Source organism: Enhydra lutris, unplaced genomic scaffold (genome assembly GCF_002288905.1).
Source record: "Enhydra lutris kenyoni isolate GAN:26980312 unplaced genomic scaffold, ASM228890v2 scaffoldscaffold66, whole genome shotgun sequence".
NCBI classification, from domain to species: domain Eukaryota; kingdom Metazoa; phylum Chordata; class Mammalia; order Carnivora; family Mustelidae; genus Enhydra; species Enhydra lutris.
The window spans coordinates 12,161,790-12,178,658 of record NW_019154150.1 but is presented as its reverse complement, the minus strand read 5'-3'; the positions used below and the strand labels follow the sequence as shown (position 1 = coordinate 12,178,658).

Below are 16,869 nucleotides of genomic sequence, written 5' to 3'. Positions count from 1 at the left end.
TTGAGAGGCTCTGTCTTGAGGCAGATAGGGAGAGGTCAGAGAATGCCTCCCCCTGTATTTGCTACTTCTAGAGGACCTACAGCTCACAATAATGGATATAGCCGCGCAACATATTTGGTGCTCATGCACTGTTATCCTTCACAAGGAACAGCTCAGACAAAGGGTGAAGCCAAGGGCCTGTGAAAGTGAGAGATGAAGATGGGCCCAAGGCAGCACAGCATGGGAGCACTGGGGAGGGAGGAACAGGGGTCCAGGGAGAGGAGGTCCCCAGGGTAGAACCTGAGGGGCCTTTTCAGAGGTCGGCAGAGGTGTGGCCTGAGTGGGAAGGCTGTTGATCTCCCAGCTCTCAGAGGACACCGAGAATGCAGAGCCCCAGCAGCCCTTTCCTTGGCCCATTTCTTATGGTGGTGTCTGCAGCCTGAGGGATGAGGTCATGTCTCCCTCAGTCAGGGCCATTGAGCAGGCTTGCTCACTGCCGGCTATAAAATGGTGTGCTCCTCAAGCTCACGGTTTCTCTCTCATCATGCAACCTCCTTTGTGTGCAAGCGTCCATCTGGGTCCACCATGCACGTCCCTCTGGAATTTGGGAGGCCAGGGAACCGGCACAAGCATGCCACTCGTTGGGCTGTGAGTCACAGTCCTTTCTGCCACCAGCTCCTACAGGGCAGCAAAAGCCTGTTAGCATCAAGGAAGTGAAATCAAAGCCAGGTCCCCCAGCCTGGTAAGGTGGGAAGGGAAGAGCAGCCCACACATGCACTTGGGGTGGGGGTGGGGTGGTTAGAACAGGTTAGGACATCCAAAGGGGTGGGATCATGCCAAGGCCACACTTACAAACCTGGGACTGAAACTCACAGTGAGGGGAAACTCCGGAGGGTTTAGGCAGGCATTTGCACTTGGGAAAGCGCTCTCTGGCTTCCAGATGGAGGAGAATGGTCAATGGGGTAAAGGGCAAGAGGTGTGAAGGACACAGATGGGCACTGGAGGTTATTCAGACCCTGGCTGGAGACAGGGAATCAGAACACAGAGGTGGTCAATGATGTGCAGTGGACGAGGTTGTCCAGGAAGACTGTGTGACCGGAAGAGAGAGAGTCTTGGCAGGATCCCAGAGAGGAGTATTCAGAGAAGCAGGAGGGGAGTCTCAGGCAGGCAAAGGGAGGCTGAAGCAGCTGGCCCTGCTGGGTGGGCCCTGGGACAGGTGGCTGTGGGGGAGAGATGAGGAAGGGCAGGCATGGGGGAGGGGTACTACAGGTTCCTGGCCAGAGGGAAACAAGGAAGGGAAACCGGCTGCAGACTTCCTCTAACGCCAGCAGGTCACCCAGCCTGGGCCACTGCAGTCCCACTCACAGCTCTGTCCTGGCCACCAGGACTGAGGAGGCCAAGTGGGGAGCACACAGGACAGCCCTGCCTGCTTCAACACAGCTATGAGGACCACAGGGGTGCTGGCGCACAGGCTGCAAGACATGCAGCAGGGAGCCAGGAGGGCCTTAGAGGGGCCCCTGACCCTTTAATAAAGGTGTGCTGGGGGTGCTAGACCCAGGGTGGGCCCCAGCGGAGGGGGCCATCAGTAGTGTTTGCCTTATAAGGGAGCCAGGCGGGTAAGGAAGCGGTGGGAAGTCAGTGAGGCCGTGGTGGTGGAGGTTTGGGCTGCAGAGGGGCAACAGGCCTGCCAGGGCCAGGAGCAGGAGCTTGGCCTAGAAGAGTCGGGTCCAGCTAGCTGCTCCCCATCCAGCCGGAGCAGCGCGGGCTGTGGGAGACAGTGGGGAACGAGCCTGCGCCAGTTTGCCCTGGAGACATATACCTTAGGCTTGACCACAGGGTAGAGGGAGGTGCTAAACGCCCTGGAGGAGGAAGGTGAGGAGTAAAAAATTTGGAAGCTCCTACCAGGTGCCAGGTACTCACTAAAGCCTTTTTGTGCCAAGCCTTCTCAAAATCCATGCACTGATCAATTTCCTAAGAATTTCATCAAAATGCAGAGTCTCATTCAGTGGCGGGGCTGAGGTGCTGCATTTCTAGTAAGCTCCCAAATATGTCCTCTGAAGAGAGAAGCTGCAGTTCATTTACTGTGCACCCCAGTGCAGCCTGGTGAGTGCTGTGGACCCCTTTTTACGGGCGGGAAAACTGAGGTTCAGTGGGTGTTAGTGGCTCCTGAGAACTGCACTATTCTCTGCCCTCCCCCAAAGGGGGCAAATAACACAGCCTCCACATTGTTGCTTGCCTGGTGGGTTTGCCTCCAGCTCTGTCCTCCAGGCTTGTGAGTTTAAACCCTCCTGCCATCAGCTGGCCTTCAGCCTGGGAAGTTCTGAGCCTGCCTGCGGCAACATCTAAAGATAGTCTACCTCATAGGAAACCGCTACTATTGGCTAACTTTGCAAATAAAGATGCCCTCAGAGGGAGGGAAAAGGAAATACTCTGTGACAGAGGCAGGGACCTTGGGACCGAGTGGTTGATTGTCACGTCCGGAGGTTTCCTTCCCAGGCCCTGCGCAGGTAGGAACAGAAAACTTGCCAGCACCTGTGGGCTCGCGGGGCGGGGCATGGTGGCCAGAGGTCACAGTGGGTATGGATGCTGGTTTGCTTTCCACGCTAAGAGAGACCGTTTTCCCAAAGCTGTTGCAGCCTAATGTCCAAGGGGCTTGAGGAGTGGCAGGCAGCGGGTGATGAGACCATCGGTGATTTTTCGATGCAAAATACCTTTAGAAACATCGGTGATTACATGTTAGGGGCATGGAGAACTGCTCATGGGTAGGTATTACCTGAAAGAAGCATAATTTAAAATTGGATATAGGTGAGAGTGAGGATTTTGTAACTTCTTAAAGTGAGAAATACTAACAAAGTTATTATTTTGTTTAAAAAGAGTTCTTATCCTTTTGGAGACTCACACTTACCTGTTCGTGGGTGAAATGGTACGACACCTGGATTTATTTTGAAATAATCTAGCAGAGCACGGAGTGGGGAATAGATGAAATCGTGACCATGAGCCGCTAATTGGAGCTGTGTGGGGCGTGCCTGGGGGTGCTCTCTGCTTTTGTGTATGTTTGAAATTTTTATAATAAAAAATGTTTAATATAGCACTTCCATCTTACATATAAATATAATTACACTTGATATAAATATAAAAACATGCAGAGCAATTGCACGGGAACGGGTGAAAGCCAGCTGTGTTTGATTCTGGGATGTTGGATGGTAGATCGTTTGCTTCTGTGTTGTTTCTCTTTTTCCCTTTGTTGTCGTTGTTGTTGGGGTTTTTTGGGTGCCACCTACACTTTTTATAAAGAGCACCTATTGCATTTACAATGACAACTATTTTAATGAATAAATTGCCAACACAAATTCGATGTTCACTATTAATATATGCTGTTATAATCATTGTGAGGACTCGGGCTCCGAGGGTTTGTGTTGTGGGAAAACAGTCTCAGGGATTCTGAGCAGACACATGCTCAGAAATGGTGTGCACTCATGGGTGCACCAGAGGAGGAACTACATGGAGGTCCCAGGCGAGGACTGATGAGACCTGTCATTTCTCCTTGCTTGACCTTTATCTGGCCATCTCAGCCTCACAGATTCTGCGGTCTCTGCTCCGTAGGTTCTCAGCTGCACTCAGAGAAAGGCCAGGGAGTTTTAGGATTTCCCCTCCCCCCAAAAAGGTTATTTTCTTTTTCAAATACTTCAGGTAGAAAACTCACGGTAGAAAAGTTGAACCTAAAGGAGAAAAGAAGACTGGATTGTGTGAGAAACAGACTAGAAATTTTCCCCTGATGCCTCCCCACCCAGGGCTCAGTCGCTTGAGCCTCTGATTCTTGGTTTGGACCCAGGTCATATCTCAGGACGCTGAGATCCAGCCTAGCGTTGGGCTCCAAACTCAGCGCAGTCTGCTTGTCGCTCTCCCTCCCCATCTGTTCCTGCCCCTGCTCAGTGTGCTCTCTCTCTCCTCTCTCAAATAAATAAATAGAATCAGAAGAGAAAGAAAGAAAAGGAAGGAAGGAAGGAAGGAAGGAAGGAAGGAAGGAAGGAAAAGAAAAAAAAGGAAGGAAGAAAGAAAAGAAAGAGAAAGAAGGAAGGGGAAAAAAAAGAAAGGGCAAAAGGAAAGAAAGAAAGAAAGCCCACGAAGCTTCTGCGGGCTTCCAGGGTTGCATAGGGGCAGCTCAGCCCATGCCTGGGAGTGCCTGGGAGGGGACTGGGCTCTGTAAGAGGAGCCAGGTGACAACTGGGCACCCCTGTGTGAGTGTGTGCATGTGCGCGTATTCATGTGTACGTGCACAGGTTTGGATTTACACCCTTTGCTTGCCTCTTAGCTTGGCTTCATTTCACACGTTTCAAGAGCCGGGCAGGATGTGGGTCTTGCTCATACCCCCAGAAGGGAGCTCCAACTGCGTGTCAGCCACATGCCGACCATCCCCGAAGCCAGGCTCCACAATTGTCACTCTCTCTGTGGGTGGGAGAGGCAACTTGGCTTATAATGAAGCTCTGGCTCTGCCCTTGCCTTGCTAAGCCTCAGGTACTGCTTTAACATGAATACTGGCCATGAGTTGATCATCGCTGAAGCCAAGTGATGGGTATAGGTTTTGTATCTGTGAGTATTAAGGACAAGGTGTGTACAGTTCTGACCACACTGTCTGGCCATATTTGGTGCTCAGTAAACAATATGTGTTGTCATTGTGGGAAGCTGAAGATCAGGTTTGTGCACCTTTAGACTGTTAATGACGTTCAAATGAGGTTGTGAGGGGCAGGGAGAAGGGGTATGCCAGAACCCAGCCAGGTCAGAACCAGCTTCCATTCCCTACCCCACCCCCTTCCAGGAGACCCCTCATTCCCACCCTGACCGGGCTGTGGAAAGGCAGCAATATCAGGTATGGTACTGGCCTCAAAGACCTCCCTTCTCAGGGTCTGGGACATTCAGCTACCCCATCCCCGGCTTGACCTCTGACCTGGAACAGAGTCCTTGGCTACCCCTGTTTTACTCAGGCCCCAAGATTTCCCCCTTAAAGATGGCCAGAGTCAGCACCCACAGCGGTGGAGCTGGACAGGGACAGGATCTCCTGCTGTCCCACAACGGGTCACTGTTATGAGGAGGTAGAGCCCACAGTGGCACAAGGCCAGGTCTCTGCTGGCTTTTCCGGGAACTTGCTCAGATTCCCAGCAGCACAGTCCAGGGATTCCCAGGACTTGCCTTACCGGCTGCCCAGCAGCGCCAAGGCTGGGGCTTCCAGCTGAGTCCTGATCCTCTCTGCCCTCAGTGGAGACTCAGAATGCCCTGGTTATCCCAGGGGGTGCCACAGTCAGGCCTCAACCACCCCCTCCTCTGATCTGGCCAAAGAGCAACTCTACTGGGTTATGTATCTTTGCAGGGAGGAAAACCTATAGCACATCTCTATAAATATATATTTTTAAAGATTTTATTTATTTATTTTTAAAGATTTTATCCATTTATTTGACAGACAGAGATCACAAGCAGGCAGAGAGGCAGGCAGAGAGAGGGGGGAAGCAGGCTCCCCACTGAGCAGAGAGCCCGATGCGGGGCTTGATCTCAGGACCCTGATATCATGACCTGAGCTGAAGGCAGAGGCTTAACCCACTGAGCCACCCAGGTGCCCCAAGGACTTTATTTATTTATTTACTTACTTACTTATTTTTATTTGAGAGAGAGAGACTCCGCACTGAGAGCAGAGCCTGACGTGGGTCTCAATCTCACAACCCCAAGATCATGACCTGAGCCAAAATCAACTGACTGAGCCACCCAGGCACCCATCTTTAAATATTAAAAAAAAAAATTTGCAGGCCCTCTTTGTCCTTTTCCTTAAACCTATGCTCACTATGAAAATACAGCACACTCAAAGAACAGTGTGCAGGTTAACACCTTATAAATCAACTTCCCACCGAACCACCAACCAGGCTACAGGAGAGACCCAGGCTGGCCCCCAGCAGCTTCCCTTATGTCCCTTCCTGACTTCCCTCCCATCCTTAGACTTCTACCACCTAGATACGCATCCCTAAACAATATGCATTATCGTTGCCTGTTTTTGACCGTCAGAGGCATGGATTCACACAGTAGGTCTGCTTTTGGATCTGCATTTTAAAAATGCATCCCATGCTGTGGGAGATGTAGATGCACATGTACAAATGTTCATGACGGTGCTGTCCACAGCGGCTCCACGCTGGAGGCTACCCAGGGGTGCGTCGACAGTGGAGGAGATGACCGTGGAACGTTCACACGGTGCCTGCCTATTCAGCAATGGCAATGAGCAGACCCCAATGAGCAGACCCCGGCATGGATGTGAAACTTCTAGAAATGTACAGACAAAGGCAAAACTGGTACCTAACCGCAGGTAGTTATCAGGCACGTTTCCACCAGACAGTTTCTATTTCTGCAAACAAGATCATCGCGTTGCTATCAGTCTCCCAAACTTACAGAGCTGTGTATTGGCCAAACAATGAAAGGGGGAGGTAGCTCTGAAGGGTGTGCTAGCCAGGGCACTAGCACAGGGCAGTAATTTCCCCCCTCTTTCAAAGTCTTATAATTTTCTTACAGTTTCTTAGCGTGGAATCTGAGGACCCTCTGTTCACCTCTCTTCTGCCTTCTCAGTCATTTCTCTGCATCTTTTCCTGAACCCTCCACACAGACTAAACTTGACTTCTGTGAAGACTCCAGGAGCATGCCGGCTGCTTCTAATCCCACCATCCTCACTTCTGTCTGTTTCTAGTATATTCCCTCACACTCCCTTTGCGGAGCCCTGGTCCTGGGATACGTCCCTGTGTTCAGACTCTCAGTGCCTTTGGCTTCAATACCCCCACCCCTGCTTCCCACCACCACACTTGTCTATCTGGAAGATCCCCCCAGCTTTAAGATTCAGCTGAAATGATCCAGTCCTTCGGTTTCCCCTAACTTTTCTTATATTCTGCTACTACACATTATCAGCAACTTGGAGACTGTATCTTAGCCATTCTTACCTCCACCAAATGGAGCACAGTGCCTAGTGTTGGGGAAATAAAATTAAAAATAAGATCTCCAATCCAGAAAAGACTCTCACAGAGATAATAGAGAAGGAAAACACTTTTATTATTAACGAGGTATGAAGTCAGAATGTGGTGCACATCTCAGGCAATCTGCTAAGAGATTGCAGAGATGGGGTAAAAAAAAAAAAAAAATCTCACCTTTTTGTACAGCCAAGCAGATACAATCTATAACATGAGAGACACATACCTAGTCCTCACATGAGAGAACTCGACAGTCACACACAGTCATCCTAACTTTACCATGGGAACTGGGATGACCATCTGTGCTAGCTGACTAGCTTCATCCAGAGAAGAAATAAACTCATATCTTTATGATAAGAAGTATCTTTGCAACTTGGAGCAAAGCACCTACTCCAGTTAGTCTCCTACCCTTCCACAGAAACTGGGTGACAGGAGCGCTAATTCTTTTTTTTTTTTTTAAGATTTTATTTATTTGAGAGAGAGAGAGAGAGAGCACAAGCAAGGGGAGGGGAGAGGGAGAAGCAGATTCCCCACTGAGCAGGGAACCCGACATGGAGCTCAAACCCAGGGCCCCCGAGATCATGACCTGAGCTGAAGTCAGCCGCTTAAGGGACTGAGCCAGCCCCATGGGCCCTAATTCTTGATGTTTACTTTTCGAAGAGAGGGCCCCCAGGTCCTTGAGAAAGATTCCTGGGTCATAAAGCTGACAAAAGAGGTGATCACATTTTCAAAAGGACACAAACCCACATTTCAGAGAGAGGAGAATGTACTTCCAGTGACAAGTTTTCTAAAGTAAGCATCGGAAGGAGGAGGCAAAGAAGAATCCCTTCCTTTACTTTCAAGGAAGAGAAATAGGCCTCTTAGGTATTATTTTTATTTGTCCTTTTTTTTAAAAAGATTTTATTTATTTATTTGACAGACAGAGATCAAAAGTAGGCAGAGAGGCAGGCAGAGAGAGAGAGAGGAGGAAGCAGGCTCCCCACTGAGCAGAGAGCCCGATGTGGGGCTCGATCCCAGGACCCCGGGATCATGATCTGAGCCAAAGGCAGAGGCTTTAATCTACTGAGCCACCCAGGTGCCCAATTTTTATTTGTCCTTATACAAGCATATGGTTAAGATACATAAGAGAGGGGCACCTGGGTGGCTCAGTGGGTTAAGCCTCCACCTTCAGCTCAGGTCGTGATCCCGGGGTCCTGGGATGGAGCCCCACATCAGGCTCTCTGCTCAGCGGGGAGCCTGCTTCCCTTTCTCTCTCTGCCTGCCTCTCTGCCTACTTGTGATCTCTCTCCCTCTGTCAAATAAATAAATAAAATCTTTTTAAAAAAAGATACATAACAGATATTGGCTTAGTTAACAATTAATTTAAAATCCTAAAGTATTTCCCTTCAGAATTTCACAGTGTGTCAGAGATAAGTGAATAGCCTAGTGTACTTAGAAGAGGAAACAAGAGGTAGGTGTATCAAACCCAGACCCATGGCGGCTTGGGTGAGGGGCTGGCTCACCGAGCAGCCTCAGGGCTGTTTTCTCCCACTGCTGGTCTTGACTTGGGGTGTCCGTTTGGCAGGTGCAAACACTAGTGGGTGGGTGAGGCCACGTTGTCTCAGGTGGGCTGCTTGCTGACGCAGAGAGAGCCTCTCGGGTCACTTGCACAGAGGAGGGGCTCCTAGGTGTAAATGGCCCTTTAGAGCTCCTCTGTGTGCAATTCGGGGCCCCTGAACCTGCCTCTCCTTTCCCTTCTCCTCCTCACCTCTCCCTGCATCCCACGGGGTGCCTCAGAAAGTTAGCTGTCCTTATACATGGGAAAACTGTCAGGACCTGGTAAGACTCCCGCGCTCAAATAGCAGGGATTGTAGGCTTGGGCTCAGACCCAAAAGCCTCCTATATAGGACAAGGCAAAGCTCAAGAATTGTCAGGACCAGAGTCAACTGCCCCAGCTCTCTGTCTCCGAACAGAAACCCCCTGGATGCTGGCAGGCTGTGAGCCCAGAAGTTTCATGTTCATGAGCAGTCACTTCCCTTGACGCTAGGCCATGCTCTCACTGACACAGGACTTGTGTTGTGCTTGGAGACTATTTCCTTCTGTTTGGTTCTTGTTGAAAATGTAAGCGTGCCAGAGCTGGCTGGGCCCTTAGGGACAGTCTGGTCTGATGCTTTCATGTTACCTATGAGGAAACTGAGGCAGAGTCAGAGTGAGCTGCCCAAGGTCTCTGAGCCGTCAGTGGGATATGGGGCCCCTGTGAAGCACATGGCTCAGAACAGCATCACCCTGCCCTGTTTCTTGTTAACTTTTTATTTTAATTCCACTATGGTTACCACGCAATGTTGTATGAGTGTCCGGTGTACCAGATAGTGATTCAACAATTGTGTTCATTACTCAGCGCTCATCATGAGAAGGGTATGCATCACCATATAGTTGAAGGCAGAATGTTAGCCAGTCTTACAGCTTTCAGCCTCTTCTCTGGAGAAAAGGATTCCAATTTTCTTTGCCAGCACTGATGAGAGCTATCTTCTGGGAGTCTGGCAGTGAGGATCCCCTAGTCATGGCTGGAGAGGTGACTATCTCCCCCCTTCATCTCCCAATTACCTGCCTTTCCCCCCAGGGTCAGCCCTGGGGGTTGTGAGTCCAGAGGGGAGAAACCCAGCACAAGTGTTCAGGCTGGCATCACGGGTCCTCTTCTTTCCTGTGGGGACTGAGTCTACTATTTCTCCAGTCCAGATCTAGAGAAGTGGTCCACAATAAGCTTCAGGCTCCAAGAGGAAGAGCCTGGTGTCGTGCCTGGAGCGTGGCTCTGTGGAGAGGCTCATGTGGGCTGAAATACGGGCTCGGTTGCTCCTCGGATGAGTGTCCCGAACTCTCTTAGCTGCTGTTGGTTCTGTCATACAGGAAGGGCAACCATTCTCATGGAGGGCTGTTGAGGGAAAGAAATAGGGTCTTGTGTACGGAGCGGGGCACTCGGGGTGTCCGAGAATGGCAGCCTCCTCCCCTTCCACACTGGGCTTGCCAAGGATAGCTTCAGGCTCTGGAACATTCTCAGCATGGTGTCACCCCCATGGAGAAGGTTGGAGTCAGGGCTTGAGCAATCTTTACCATCCTCTAATTTCCTTTGCAAAGGAAAAACTTTTCTTGGCATTAGAAACCAACAGAACCTCAAACCTGGTCTTCACTCAGGGTTCTAAAAAGCCGTAAGCAGAGAGCAAAGGAGGAAAAGCCAACCAACACAAAACAAGAAAAGATGCATGGGGTCTAGCAGAGTGTAAGCAGAATGTGAAGCCAAAAGATGGGGGAAGCAGCCTGAAAAGGATGTGGAACAGAAGAGGAAAGTGGACGCAGGCCACATAAATGAAAGGGGAAGTAGAGAACAAGGAAGCTGATTGGAAACAATGGGTAAATGATAACCCAAAAACAGTTGAAAAATAAATGAGCAGACCTGAGAAAAGGAAGTGGGCCGGAGGAAGCAGAGAAGGAGCGGAGACAGAGGCAAGTGAGCAAGTTGACAGAGCAGGGTCGTTTCTGCTGGAGGATGAAACACACGTGTGCACAGAGCTCTGCGTCTGGGCTCAACTCAGACGCCTGCAATTCAACACCATTTAGCTTGTCCCGCACGCATCTCTCCTCTCACAGCCCCATATGTAGGAGACCCGGCTGAGGAGGCCTTGCAAAGAAGGCTTATCTCCTTGGATCCCTGCACTTGGTTCCTGCTGTCCTCAGGGGCCAGGAATGCCTGTGTCCAGCCAATCAGATCCCTGGTGGCTGTTCAGCCTGCCCAGAAGCCCACTGTCAAGGACTGGCCCTGCTCCCGTTTGCTGCCAGGAGGCCCCATCATTAGGCTTGTCTCCCAGTCGTGGGACATCTCAGAGGATCCAGGAATAATAAGAGGACCACCAAGCTCAGGCCTACCCTTCCTAAAAAGGTCCTTCTCTTGATCGGTCTGTCAAGTTCAGTGGAATAATTCAGTGACGTCCTTCCTGGACATCAGGTTTCTGTTGTAAATGGTGCCCTTGCATGCTCTGGGCTTCTCAACCAGCAAAGCTGGGTTCAAACTGGTGGAGGGCTCAGACTGCATAGAAGCCTGGGCCACCCCCAGCCACACAGTGAGGCAGAGCTGGGCCCTGACCCTGGCATGGAAGAGCGTTTTGTCACGGGCAGCTGTGATTTCTGACCCTGGAGAGCTGGTGGGTCTGCGCTTGTCTCCAAGGGCTCTGCAGTGTGGCCAAAGTGACTTCTGCTTCTCTATGTCTTCTATTCATTCATTTGCTCACTCACTCATTCCTTTATTCAACACACTAGGCATCCGCTAAGCACCAGGAGTTCAAACAAGGGTCCCTGGCCTGGGATCAGAAAGGACACTCAGGGGCCCTGTGGGCACCTCTGGGAACTAGACAATCAAAAGGCCACTGTCACTATTCCTTCCACAGAGCAATTGGGAATGAAAGTTTAGGAGACAGTATTTAGCCTCCTGCAAATATTCCTGTAGCATTTGCTTGGTGCTAGGCCTCTCCCTCTCTGTCAAACACTAATCTGCAGAGCTGAAGAAGATCCTGTTCCTCCCTCAGGAACTCCCAGTCGCAAGCAGGCAGGGCAGATAGGCTGGCCACATGTGGGCCCAAATGGCAGCCCTGCCACATGACAGCTGTGTGGCATTGAGCAAGTTACTCACCCTCTCTGAGTGAGTGCATCTACTTACCCATAAAGTAGAGGTAAGTATACTGTTACGTGTTGGCTACCATTTATTGAGCATGCACTATGTGCTGGTTATCATATTCAACTATTTGCTTGTTTATTTATTTTAATTTTTCATATAACTCATTATATTTTTGTGTATGTTTATTTTTTAAAATTTCAAGTCAATTAATGAATTTTTTCCCAAAATAAGTAATATGTGTTTAGCAATGAACCTGACAGCTGAGTGAAAACAGTAAAAGTATTCTTTACTCCCTTCCTCCCCCATACCCCCCAAAAAAGCTGAAAAGAAAATATTTTTTATTTCAGGAAAAAAAATAAAACCAACTTTACAGACCAATGTCTAGGGTGGGAGTGAGCAATAATACAAGAGCTCACAGGAAACCTGGATGATTGCAAAGGTCTAAAGTGCTTCTGCTTCCTTGCCAATTGCATTTATTAAGTGCCTGCTATATGTAACACACCATGCCAGGTGCGCTCCTCAGAAGAGCACTGAGCACAGACATGAGAATGAGTTGCAGTCTTGCAGATAAGGAACGTCAGACTCAGAGGTTCCAAGTTCACCCAAGGTCACTTGGCTGGAGAAACAGACATGAGATTCAGCCTCAGGAGACCCGAGTCTGCCCACCTGTCTGTTCTCCCTCCTCAGTGACCCAGGGACACATGCTGGAAGATTTAGAGGAGGTCCCTGTGTATGAGGCATGGTGCCCAGAGTGGAAATTAAACCTATGTCATGCAGATTTGGCAAAATCAATCCAATGCACCAGCACAATGTTCCTGAGCCACAGGACTGAGCACAGTCCTGAGCACTGAGCACTGAGATACCACACAATCTTCCTTATCCTTGGCCTCCTTTCAAGGCCAACTGTGCCAGCTCTTTCACTGGGGAAAATAGGAGGAGGAAGAGGATGGTAGCTCTAGGTTCCTGAACTTATGATCCCTGAGTGCTTGACAATTTCCACTCTCACAAAGCTGTGTGTCTGGGAAGATGTGCCGCTACCATAAGCCACATGCATGGAGTAGGAATTTCCCCATCTCCCCATATCTCAGCTTGAAACTGACATTGTGTATCTCAAAAGGGGCAGTACATCAGCCATTTTACGTAAACTAAATATTATTGGATAAGGTCACAGCCAGGGTTTCATCTCTGAGAAAAGGGCATTGCAGCTTAAGGCAAAGAAAGCATACACCCTCCCTGGGGGTTGAGAACTCCATCCCAGCCTGAGACGCCCAGGTCAGAAAGGCTTAACCCACTTCTTCCTGGAAGACTCTGGGGACGATGAAGAGATGGGCCAGAACACAAATCAGAGGCTTGGAAGGGAGAAGCAAAGCCCTGGCTGGGAGGGTGGACGCTCACCTTGGCAGAGACACAGTCTTGTTAAAACCACTATGAAAAGGATGCAGTGGGGTGTGGAAACTCCCTTGGTTAAAGAGGTGTGAACTTTGTTTTTAGTTGTGGTGGGGAGGGAGGCAGTGACAACCAGGAGGTATGCTCTGAACATACTTAGGGGTTCTCAGGGATGCCTGTATATGGCATCACAAGAAAGAGGAGAGGCCCCAGTGGGCTAGAGTGAAAGGGTTGCCCTTGTAGCCTCTGGAGTGACAAGCGAGTCCTGGCTGAAGAGCTGAAGAGAGAAGGGGACAAGTGTTACTTCTCAACCTGTGCAGAAATGTCTTCTCTTTTAATTTTTGTCCTGAAAGAACAAAATTCTTATGAATCACTAGGCCACAGTGAGTGCAGGGCTGGTAATTAGGGGGTGAATTAGCCACCTGGACCCAATGCAACAGGTCCATATAGGATCAGGCAGTCCTTTCATAACAGCAGAGGCCCTATGAAGGCAGTGGCGACACTCCTCTTCATTTGAATTTGTGGGATGGTCATCCATGGCTGTCTGCTTAGAACTGAAGGGTTTCCAACTTTTGGTGCTAAAATCAGGAAAGTCCAGGGCAAACCAAGAACAGGTGGTCACTCTAGAGTGTACAACTCTGTGTCTTATCCCTTAAGGAAGAGAAGGACCTGTTGGTTCCAAGAGGAAGAGGAAGAGAAAGATCTCTCAAAAACAAAGATGAGGGGCTTCTGGGTACAGGTCTGCTCAGGGCTCTGTGTGTCTGAAGAGTGCCTGACACCTCTCTCTTCAGTCTGTCTCCTGCAGGAGAAATTGGGATCCAGAGGGTAGAGGAGGTGGAGAATTGTTTCAGGGAACTTTGGACTAGACATGGGAATTATGGCTGTACCCCCTACCATCTCACTCCCTCTTAGCCATACCCATAGTCCTCTCTCCCATTATCCACACACTGGTCAATCTTCTGGATAGTTGTTTGAAAATCAAAGGAGAAAAGATCTGTCTCAAGCTTCAAAAGGTCTAGATTCAAATGCTAGCTGAGCCATTCACTGTGTAGGTCTGGGCAAGTCTCTGAATCTCTCAGAGACCTGATTTCCTCTTCTGTCAGAGAAATCTATTGCAGCCTCCATCAAGAGTCTGTTGTGGAGATTAAACAAGATGACATGTGTGACATTGGGAAGTGTTATTCATTAGGCATCCAACCAATATTTGCTTATTCCAGTCTGCTTATGTGTGGGACCAGACAGAATCCCAACTTTGTTTCTCTGAGAATTAATGCTGTTACTTGTTTTCCTTTCTGATCCAGGCCCTCACCATGCCCACACACTCCCCTGAATCAATTTTGGAAGACTTTGAGTACGATGAGTATGCTGAAGCCTGTGATATGGGGGACATCGTGGCCTTTGGGACCGTCTTCCTGTCCATACTCTACTCCCTTGTCTTTGTCTTCGGCCTGCTGGGGAATTTGCTGGTGGTGTTTGCCCTCACCAATAGCCAGAAGCCCAAGAGTATCACTGACATTTACCTCCTGAACCTGGCCTTGTCTGATCTGCTCTTTGTAGCCACCTTACCCTTCTGGACTCACTACCTAATAAGTGAACAAGGCCTTCACAATGCTGTGTGCAAACTCACCACCGCCTTCTTCTTCATTGGCTTTTTTGGAGGCATATTCTTTATCACTGTCATCAGCATTGATAGGTACCTGGCAATTGTCCTAGCGGCCAACTCCATGCACAACCGGACCGTGCAGCATGGCGTCACTATCAGCCTAGGTGTCTGGGCGGCAGCCATCTTGGTAGCAGCACCTCAGTTCATGTTCACAAAACAAAGAGAAAATGAATGCCTCGGTGACTACCCTGAGGTCCTGCAGGATCTCTGGCCTGTGCTCCGCAATGTGGAGGCAAATTTGCTTGGCTTCTTGCTCCCCCTGCTCATTATGAGTTACTGTTACTTCAGAATCATGCGGACACTGTTTTCCTGTAAGAACCACAAGAAAGCCAAAGCCATCAAACTGATCTTTCTGGTGGTCATCATGTTTTTCCTCTTCTGGACACCCTACAATATCATGATTTTCTTAGAGACTCTTAATCTCTATGACTTCTTTCCCAGTTGTGACATGAAGAGGGATCTGAGGTTGGCCCTCAGTGTGACCGAGACAATTGCGTTTATCCACTGTTGCCTCAATCCATTTATCTACGCATTTGCTGGAGAGAAGTTCAGAAGATACCTTAACCACTTATATCGGAAATGTCTGGCTGTCCTGTGTGGCCATCCTGTCCACATCAGTTTCTCCCCAACTGAATCACAAACGAGCAGGCGGGAAAGCATTTTGAGCAGCAATTTTACTTACCACACCAGTGACGGAGATGGGTCCATCCTTCTCTGAATGAATGAATACCCAAAGCCTTATCTCTTGATGAACTGAATGCCCCCAAACAACCCCAAAGCATTTTTGAGAATGTAAGAATGTCCCTAACTACAAATGCCAGGGCTTTTTGTTTACAAATGATAAAAATTTAACTCAGACTAACTTAATGAAAAAGGAGGTGGGGAGTATTATTCATAAGGTGGCTTGTGCAAGAGAGTGGATGTGCCCTCAAAGTAGAAACTAGGGCTTGAGTCCAGCAAGAATTTCCTCTCTCTGGCTCTCAGATCTCTGAGTGGTGACACAGCTTAGCCAATAATGAGACACTGAGACCCATCCCTCTCTGGTCCCAAGGTTAAAATTCCCAGGGAAGGGCTTTCATTGGCCAAGTTTGAATCAGATGTCCATCCCCAGACCAGATTGTATCCATGGGGGGAGAATAGATAAGATGGCAGCTTCCATTCCAGTCTCATGGTTAAAAGTGCCAGGAGTCATAGTTCCAAGAAGCTGGAGGGCTAGGTGCTTTTTTGATCTGATAGAACAAGAGCTGCCCATCAACCTAGTTGTCTGGGCCAACCTCCTCACTGATCACACCAGCCAGCACACATTGCCAACCTCCTCTCCCTGAAACCCCTTTCTATCATGCCCCCAAACTTACAATGGTTGCCCAGTGCCTACTGCATCAAATTTGAGATCCTCCATCATGCAGTCCCACCAACAGATTTCCCATTTCGTCCTCTTTCTGAAAGAATCCCTCCTCTCAGCCAGCCAGGTCTCTTCCATCCAGCCATATGCGTCATCACCTGCTTCCAGGCCCAGGAAGATAAATAGAAAGAACCCTGGCCCAAACTAAGAAGGGATGGCTTCCAATCCCAGCTCAACACTTGGCGCACTGAGTAGCTTGAAGACAGCCCAGCTTCAGCTTCCTCATCTACAGAATGGAGATGGGGTACTTTTCACATAGGGAGCATCCTTCCCAGCATGAGGAGCCAGCCACCAATTCTTGCAGATCCCATTCCTCTTATCTGGTTCCCAGACTTCAGCTTTCCCCCCTATCTGGCCACACCACTTAAGGGGCAGTGTTGGCAGAGACTTGGCTGTGTTATTCGAGGGAGCTCAGATACAGAGGAGGCTGGTTCCTACAGTGGCACTCAATGGACAGTCCTAGATATATAAATTGATGGTCCTCCCTGACCCAGCACTCCAGACTGCCTTGAATGTGCCTTTCCAATTGCCTTGTGGCAAGCCCCTTCCCATCTGGAGAGAATCCCCATCATTCATGCCACTGCCAACCTGGAGAGCCAGGGTCCCAGGAGCAGCTTTCTCCCCTTTTCTGTAGACATCTGGGTTGGTCTAATACTTTAGAGCTTGAAAAACAATTGTAATGCTGAAGAGAATGTCACCTATAACCTAAGCATGCAATACCTTCATTTGTCCACCCAGAACTTGTTCACACTTTGACATGTTTAGAGTTGAAAGCATCATGTACAGACTGTTTTGTAATCTGCTA

General features: G+C 49.3%; 1 protein-coding gene across 1 annotated transcript; it reads left to right on the top strand.

Moving 5' to 3' along the window:
- The first annotated feature begins 2,402 nt into the window (after positions 1 to 2,402).
- LOC111159134 (C-X3-C motif chemokine receptor 1) lies at positions 2,403 to 16,276 on the top strand. The gene is made up of 2 exons (XM_022521553.1): positions 2,403 to 2,486; positions 14,301 to 16,276. Exon 2 carries the CDS (start codon positions 14,310 to 14,312, stop codon positions 15,378 to 15,380), a length of 1,071 nt encoding a protein of 356 aa, XP_022377261.1. The 5' UTR covers positions 2,403 to 2,486; positions 14,301 to 14,309; the 3' UTR covers positions 15,381 to 16,276.
- Positions 16,277 to 16,869: the final 593 nt, after the last annotated feature.